The sequence below is a fragment of the Aspergillus brunneoviolaceus genome, assembly GCF_003184695.1.
Source record: "Aspergillus brunneoviolaceus CBS 621.78 unplaced genomic scaffold BO95scaffold_19, whole genome shotgun sequence".
NCBI classification, from domain to species: Eukaryota; Fungi; Ascomycota; class Eurotiomycetes; order Eurotiales; family Aspergillaceae; genus Aspergillus; species Aspergillus brunneoviolaceus.
In genome coordinates this window covers 87000-95420 of record NW_020290749.1, presented here as the reverse complement: position 1 = coordinate 95420, position 8421 = coordinate 87000, and the positions used below count along the sequence as shown (strand labels likewise).

General features: G+C 53.3%; 4 protein-coding genes across 4 annotated transcripts, besides 1 other annotated feature; 3 read left to right on the top strand and 1 right to left on the bottom strand.

The window, feature by feature from the left end:
• Positions 1–265: 265 nt before the first annotated feature.
• Positions 266–499: a sequence feature (Protein overlapping with rRNA (BO95DRAFT_358433, RAH47689.1) was converted to a misc_feature.).
• A 147-nt stretch (positions 500–646) lies between these two features.
• Positions 647–2373, top strand: BO95DRAFT_480671 (GIY-YIG nuclease family protein). Its single transcript, XM_025590147.1, has 2 exons — positions 647–1594; positions 1678–2373. The coding sequence occupies exons 1-2, from the start codon at positions 691–693 to the stop codon at positions 2238–2240; spliced, it is 1467 nt and encodes a 488-aa protein (XP_025444209.1). The 5' UTR covers positions 647–690; the 3' UTR covers positions 2241–2373.
• Positions 2374–3231: 858 nt separating this feature from the next.
• BO95DRAFT_461757 (uncharacterized protein) lies at positions 3232–4135 on the top strand (the record flags this gene model as incomplete). Its single annotated transcript, XM_025588849.1, has 3 exons — positions 3232–3526; positions 3655–3942; positions 4005–4135. The coding sequence occupies 3 exons, from the start codon at positions 3232–3234 to the stop codon at positions 4133–4135; spliced, it is 714 nt and encodes a 237-aa protein (XP_025444208.1).
• A 561-nt stretch (positions 4136–4696) lies between these two features.
• On the bottom strand, positions 4697–5827 carry BO95DRAFT_491765 (FTR1 family protein; the record flags this gene model as incomplete). The annotated part of the gene is made up of 1 exon (XM_025590663.1): positions 4697–5827. The coding sequence occupies one exon, from the start codon at positions 5825–5827 to the stop codon at positions 4697–4699; it is 1131 nt and encodes a 376-aa protein (XP_025444207.1).
• Positions 5828–6448: 621 nt separating this feature from the next.
• BO95DRAFT_409616 (uncharacterized protein) lies at positions 6449–8296 on the top strand (the record flags this gene model as incomplete). The annotated part of the gene is made up of 1 exon (XM_025584144.1): positions 6449–8296. The coding sequence occupies one exon, from the start codon at positions 6449–6451 to the stop codon at positions 8294–8296; it is 1848 nt and encodes a 615-aa protein (XP_025444206.1).
• Positions 8297–8421: the final 125 nt, after the last annotated feature.

Below are 8421 nucleotides of genomic sequence, written 5' to 3'. Positions count from 1 at the left end.
ACTGATCCAAACCGCGCGGTGGCGGAGGCGGTTCGCGATGCGACACTGCGGATTAGAAGCCAGTACTGGCAGAATCCATTGGCTTGGGCTTTGTATACTCATGTGGGAGCTTAGTGGTTTATCAAGGGGGTGTCGCATTTCAAATGACAAATGGACCCTGCGCATCCACGGTCCATCTTTTCGAGTGTCCTCATTGAGATAGGCCGTACATAATCAATTGGATGAATAGTCTTGCGTAAGTCAGTTGACTAGCACATACGACCACAGGGTGTGGAAAACAGGGCTTCCCGTCCGCTCAGCCGTACTTAAGCCACACGCCGGGAGGTTAGTAGTTGGGTGGGTGACCACCAGCGAATCCCTTCTGTTGTATGTTTTTGCTTTAATTTTATATTTTCAAAAACAGTCATGGATAATTGGATATCAATCCACTCTAGACACATGCAATACGCGCCGTGGCTTGTTGGGGACGCTATGGCTGGTGTCCTCAGGTCCGGGCTAGGCTCAGCCTTGTCGGTTTGACAGCCTCATTTGCACGTCCTTCGAAGCAAATTTGAAAGCACGGAAGGAAACCTGAGGTGCATAGCCCCCTTCCCTCGTCCTTAAATAGACGTAATTTTCCCTGTCTTTACGTCTGCAAAGCAGTTCCAGCAAAGACCTCTTTGTTCTGGCTTCTGCAAAGGTCACCACGATATGGGTTCTCCCAAGAATCCAGAGTCCGAAAGGACTATGCGGCCATCAACTCCCACCCGTATTACTACGATTTATCCCAGCCCTCCTCCCACACCCATTGCGCCTGGCAAGGCAGCCGTCTTGAACCGAGAAGAAAAGCTCAACAGGGCCGCAACCCCTCCCGGCGAGAATGACGACCAGGCCAGAACAGGCACCCTGAACTCTTCTCAAAAGGAAGAGGATCCAATACCAGAGTCAGCTGAACTACCCCCATGGCCAACCCCCACGAGCATGGAGGAGTTTATCAACTCGATGCTCAGAGAGAGTACCTGCGGGGGCTGGACAACAAACAATACGCCATGTAAAAGATCGCGCCGACCTGTGGCCAGATCTGTGGTTAATGAGGGGGTCATATCCTTGCGGAGCCTGCCCCCGTCCTGTTCCCATTCAAAAATGGTAGAATCATTGAAGAAGCTTGCGTTGTTGCTTCATTGTTCCATGCACAGGAGCGAAAGGTCGGTCAATACTCGGGTAGAGGCCTGGCTGACTGAGTATTTTCTTCGTCCCGGTGACACCACAGCCCTGCTCAGAAAGGCATTGCAAAAGTACGGTACCAAGTGCAATGGGACGAAAGATGACACAAGGCCATGTCAAGAAAGTATTGGGGGAAGACAGGTTCTGGCAATACAGTTGATCACAGACAGAATCTTGGAGCCCGAGGTCTACCTTCACGACGGAAGGTTGAAAGTATGGCTGAAAAGACTCGGCCAGAACACTCTTTGTTCCCAGCATAGAGACGAACAGCTCCAAGAGCAAGTGGCTAAGCTGACTGCAGCTGTTACAATCGCGCGAGGCTCGCAGTTATTGACAGAAATAACCAAAGGTATTTCTGAGAACCAGCACGAAACAGAAGAGCCATGGCAAGGTCCGTATGCCCCCCGCTCCCCCCCACGTTCAGGCTTATATTACCCCATAAATCATAGAGAACTATCTCTGACGCTGAAACAGCCCCAGGTCACGATACCTCTCCTCTCCACCTTGTTGCAGATCTCAATTCGGGTAGCCAAGGCTGCAAGCCGGACAGTAATTATCTCCAAACGATCAGCGACTGTTTAATTCCGCGGAATTACAAGCCAGGTTATGTCTACGCTTATACCGTGGATGCAAATGAAGCATTCATCAAAATTGGCTACACCACCCGCGAGGTCTCCGTCAGGCATGCAGAGTGGGAATTCGAATGCAACCGGAAGATCAAAAGTCTTTACCCTGATCCGGCTGCCACCGGCGTGCCAATTCTTGATCCCCGGCTCATTGAGAGCATCTGCCATGCAGATCTGCGGAAAGGAAGTGTTCGAGTGGACTGCAGCGCTTGTCAAAAAGAACACGTGGAATGGTTCAAGATTTCTGCGCAGAGGGCAATCGATACCATTGAAAAGTGGTCTCAGTGGATGGCTCGGGTGGCCTGTCGGCCCAGCTGGAAGAATGAAGTAAAGGTGAGGGTGCGCGGTACTTCAGACCTTGCAGAAGCATTGCACGCATTGATGCAGCTTTGCCCAGCTACTTGCAAGTAAAAGCAGTTGACAGTCTGCATTGATTATCATTGCTTTTGAGCCAGCTTTGCCGCTTTCTTGGTGTATTCCTTGTGGTTTTGATTTATCTGATGTTGTAAGCTTGGTTCTGTATTTTCTATTCTAGAATAAACACTAGGCCAACCTCTTCAATGATGTGATTAGGGGACCTCTGCTACAGCGGGTCCAATATCTAGCTGTAGAAGAGCCGGCCTTTTTCCTTTTTATGCTTGGCGAGTAAATTCTGTACTATGCTTCTTGCCTTTGCTATCTTCTTCTGTATTTATCTAGAAAGCGCTCTAAAGCCCTACTTGAACTCTCTCCAGAAGTATTTATGTTGCGGAACAGAGCTTTTGTTTCAATTGACGAATATCCTGAGAACAGTCGACTATCCACTCTCTGGAACTTCATTTCCCAGATCTTACCCGGCTCTCAAATTGGTCGTAGTTCAAATTTCGTCCACCACAAGTAAATCGGGACAGGTTACATGGCAGCCGTGGGCGCTTGGTGACCGCTATCTTATTTATACTGTTGTATGTTTTTGTTTTTGATCCTGCATCCACTGCATCTTTGTCTCTTGGCTGTCTTATCTAAAAGGGTTGCCGCGGTTTGCTGCTTGGGTCATCTTCAAGAATCAGCCTGGCTGACCCGCCTGATGCAACTTAACTGATATGGTGTACATTGCCAAAACAATGTCCACTAAGGGTCACTAAGCCACTTAACTGATTCCCTCTTGAGGCCACCGACTGCCCCGAGCACGTAACTGCTTTTTGTGTGCATGTACCTGGTAAGATGCCATAGTACGAGAGCATGACTCTTGGCAAGATGCGAGTTGTTGACCAGTCAGTGGGTAGGACGGCACATTACCACTGACTCAGTTCTCATTACTTAGAAAGTGTATGCCAACCTGCTGGACTGAAGCTATAGCACTGCGGGGTCTTTCTCAATACCATCCCTCCTCAACTCAACTCGGTGCTCGGAACAATTCCCGGCCATGAAAGTGGGACCCCAGGCCCGATCCGAGGCCGAAACGGTAGGAGTTTGCGAATCCCCCCACACCACTGCACGCGAGGCTCACCTTGGCATTTACATGCTGTACAACAACAACAGCAACAACAACACAAGAGAATCGCAATTACAGGGTAAGCTTGATTTGACTGCAAGTCGACTATATCACGCTATCACCGCCGAGCAAGCATGGCATGCGCCCAAGCATGCTGTTTCGTGCAGACCCACTTCGAAGAAGGCGACATGGCATCCGGGCCCCGCCGTCGGTTTGGCCTGCGATGGTCGGTGGGCAGGAAGACTCAGACAGTCACACGCGGACACTGCCGTAACGACCTAACATGCCCAAATCAGATGGTCAGATTAGATTGCCACGATTTATAAGATTGATAATCGATGCTGTATCAAGCAGAAGCACGACAGCTTGCCACTTTCGGACGGCCGAACTTCCGATGCCCGAACTTCCGACGTACGATCCCATCTAGACATAACCAGTGGGAATCCAAGAGAAAAAGGCTCCTAGAACGGACGGCATCCTTTCGATGCGTCGAGAAACTAATACTGCGGAAATTGCCCGATGGCCAGAAGAATCTCGTCTTCGGCTATTACTGCATCGGGTCGGGCGACAAGATGAATGCCAGTCAAGTGAACTTACTCGGCAAGGAAGCGAGGCCAACGATAACCTGTATAGTGGATAAACGTGCGTAGGCAAGTATGGCCCGGTAAGTCTTGGCCTTCTGGTCGAACTACCAGCAAACACAGAAGAAAACTCTGCGCAGGCCAGTACGGTTCCTGTTCACTCATATACAACCGAGACGGAGATTAGTCTTCGGGTGCAGGTCGCGGATTTCCTTGGCCTGGACGGGGGGTCCAAGAAGCACATTTCGCCGTAGATGCTTGAGGTCTTGGCTTTTAGGCCTGTTCAGGAATGAACCGCCGACAAATGCATGCCCAAGGACGCTTGATACAAGGCAAAGTGTCGAGCTCGGAAGAACTGCCGATGATGAAGTGGAGGATCGAGTCCCGTCCGAGCGGAAAGGGTAGGAGCTTGCGAGAACAGAAAAAAAAAAAAAAAAAAGCTGCCAAGAATCCCCACATCCGCATTGAAGCTCATCTTGGCGACCCACTACTACTGCAGGTTGTGCAGACTGCTATCTCCAAACAAGAACAAGAAGCCTATGGGTGGCCATCTCGTGCACATAGCTCGGGCGTCAAGTCGAATCAGGTCTGTTCTCGCAAAGTATGACTCATTCAATTAAGATTATTTGATGACAAGCAGGTAGCCGAGCGAAATTTGACATAGATGAATTTTCTGACAGCAGGAAACAACAAAACACGGAACCAGTCGATCAACCAGAACAACGGACATGATGTCTGGTGCGCCATCGAAGTTGATCTTCACTTTTTTTATTCCTCTCCCCGACCCTACTCTTGCCGCACACCCCTGCCCCTGCTCACTTCATCTCCACCATCTGCTGCTCCACCACAGCCTCCTCATTGAACAGCCCACTGTGCACCTGGCGCACAATATCCTCTCCGTTCTCCTGCAGGGCCGCAAGCTTGGGCTTGGCGTACCACTTGAGACCCGGCACCTTGGCCAACCCGATCAGGATGCGCTCGCGCAGGGACCGCTTTCCCGAGCGCTCCTCCCACAGCATGTAGGCCACGCACAGCATGATGAAGATCCAGTAGACGTTGTAGGAGATGATGGAACCGTACGTGCCGGTGTTCTCCCATCCGAGAATTGCGTTGAAGACGTCCCATCCGTTGTCGGTCTCCGCGTTGCAGCAGTTGACGTGCCAGACCGTCTGGAGGATGTTGTACGAGCCCGCTCCGCTGCCCTCTTCGGCGACGTCGGATCCCACCCCCTTCTGGTACTCGTAGTACTGCAAATCCCAGATCGACTTGGAGAACATTCCCGCTGCAATCAGATACAGCACACAGGTCGAGGCAATAAGGAAGAGCTGGATGGACATCACATTACCACCGCGGTAGATGAGGTAACCACAGGTCAATCCGGCCAGCATGCCGGTGATGACGGGCAAAGGGAAGGCAGTAGCCGGGTAGCCGAGCGAGACACCACCGACGAAAACAACAGCTTCGACACCCTCACGCATAGTAGTGATGAACGGAAGGAGGAACATGGCGTAGCGGCGGGCCCAGTCCCCGAGCCACTTGGACTTTCGATGGTGCTTGCTCTTCTCAACGAGCGCCTTGGCGATCTTAATGCGCCACTGCTCTTTGGTCTTGTTGATGCGTAGCAGAGCCAGACCCATGACGGTTACAATGACGGTTGCGATCAGGTAGAAAATACCTTCCCAGAGATCTTCGGCGTTGGACCAGATATCGTGGCCCAACCCGTAGAAGACACCGATGAACGCGCCACCGATAATCAAGCAGCAGACTATGCCGGTTATCGAGCCCGCCCATACTTGCCGCACCAGCCGTTTGTAGATCCCCTGGTCCTGGTGTGGCTGGCCCAGACTCTGCTTGAGGAAGGCGAGGAGCACCGAAACAATAATTACCGCTTCGAGACACTCGCGGAAAACGATGAAGAAGACCTGGACAGCAAAGACATTGACCATGGTGGGCGACTGCGGGCGAAGAAAGTTCGCACGGGAAGAACTTGAGTCTAGGTTTGGAAACCCTGAGAAACACAGTTGTAAATGCAGGTCTCCGACGGGGACTATATAACGGCTTCGTGGAATGCACACCCTCTGTCGGTTGCCCCTCCCTTGCTTGCTCGCAGCGGCAATTTCTGGCGAGAGTCGGCCCAATTTTTCCCAATTTTTCCCACCCTAGTTCCTCAACCGTATTTCGGAGAGACATCTTATCTGATCATTCGACGCTTTTGCCTCGCAAGGTTGACCCTGTTCCGGCTCGGGGGGATCCACTGCCCAAGACCCGTCAAGCACCGAACCCAATCTTATCATCCCTTGGCCAATCATTCCAAGACCCACCACCATCTGATATGGTCGGGATGGGGGCCAGTTCGTATCGAAAACAAACTTACCATCCACCCACCTTCCTCCATCCTTGTTACCACTAGTTGATGCGCCAAGCGAGCAAGAAAATTCCCGCGGCGTGCGCCCCCGTATAAAGCAAGTACACCGGAACCACCATAGATCGTGTTGCTCTCTTCTCCCAGGAGTCTGTCATCCTCCCTGCCTTCTTTTCCCGCGGTCTTCCCCTTCCCTCTAGTAGAGATGTTACCCTATCTTTGCTATTTGCTGGTGCTGGTGTTCAGCAAGCCTCTGCTGGCCAAAGAAGTTGTCTACGACTTCAACGTCACCTGGGTGACAGCCAATCCCGATGGACTGGCTGATCGAAAGGTGGTGGGTATCAACGGGCAGTGGCCCCTGCCTGTCATCGAGGTCGATAAGGGCGATCAACTCGTCGTGAATATGTACAACGGACTCGGTGACAAGAGCACCAGCATTCACTTCCATGGAATGTACCAGAACGGCACCAATGATATGGACGGGCCCTCGATGGTCACCCAGTGTCCTGTCGCCCCCGGGTCCAGCATCACCTACAACTTCACCGTCAACCAGAACGGGACATACTGGTACCACTGCCACACCGATTACTGCTACCCCGATGGGTATCGCCAGGCGTTGATCATCCACGATAACAACTCCTACTTCGCCGATGAGTACGACGAGGAGTTCACGGTGACCTTGAGCGACTGGTACCATGAGCTGGCCGAGGACATCAAGCCCAAGTTCATGTCGCTGTACAACCCGACCGGCGCCGAGCCCATCCCGAACTCCTGGCTCTTCAACGATACCCAGGATCTGAGCCTGTCCGTGAAGCCCAACACAACATATCTGCTCCGACTGGTCAATCTTGCAGCCTTCACCGCCCAGTATTTCTACATTGAGGACCATACCTTCAAGATTGTGGAGATCGATGGTGTCTACACCGAGCCCACGGAAGCGGACATGCTCTACCTGGGCGTGGGACAGCGATACAGCGTGCTGCTCACCACCAAGGACACGGCCACCAAGAACTACGCCATCGTCACGGTGGTGGATTCCACGCTGCTGGACACCATCACGCCGGACCTGCAGCTCAACAGCACCAATTGGCTCGAATACGACTCCTCCGCCACACACCCGCAAGCCAACATCACAGTCGCCGAGTCGTCGGACCTCAACCCCTTTGACGACGCGACGCTCGTGCCCTACGACCACATGGCGCTGCTGGAGAACCCGACCGTCTCGATCAACGTGGCGGTGGTCATGGACAACCTCAACAACGGCGAGGGCTACGCCTTCCTCAACGAGATCAGCTACACCGCCCCCAAAGTCCCGACGCTGTACACCGTCATGTCCGCGGGCGAGCTGGCCACCGACCCCACCGTCTACGGCGACTACACGCACACCTACGTGCTGGACCACAACGACATCGTCGAGATCATCCTGAACAACAACGACACGGGCTCGCACCCCTTCCACCTGCACGGCCACAACTTCCAGGTCATCGACCGGTACCCGTCCTACGGCCCGGACTTCTTCGAGTTCGCCGACGCCGGCATCCCGCAGCCGTTCGACGCCAGCAACCACTCCGCCTACCCGGCTTACCCGCCCCGCCGCGACGTCGTCGTCGTCCCGCCCGAGGGCTACGTCGTGCTGCGCTTCCGCGCCGACAACCCCGGCGTCTGGTTCTTCCACTGCCACATCGACTGGCATCTGATGCAGGGCCTGGCCATGACCTTCGTCGAGGCGCCCCTCCTCCTCCAGGAGAGGCTGACCATCCCCGAGGACCATTACGCCGCCTGCAACGCCTCGGGGGTTCCCTATGTGGGCAACGCGGCCGCCAACACGGAGGATTACCTCGATCTCAAGGGCCAGAACAAGCAGCCGGGTTGGATTCCGGACGGCTTCACCACGCGTGGTATCGTCTCCATGGTGTTCACGGTGTTGAGCGCTTTCCTGGGCATGGGGTCGATCGCGCTCTACGGGTTGTCGGACCTCAAGTTTGTGAAGAAGCCCGAGGCCCAGGCGGACGGGAGTGGGCAGGCTGGGCAGGGGGATGAGTATCGGGATTAGAGGACGTGGATTTTCACTATATGTGGTTAATATGTGCTTTAAAATTGTGCAGTGTTGATATATTTAATGGTATGACTTTGTTTACTGTGTGATCAGTCGTGTGGTCCTGAATTGGGTTGAGGATG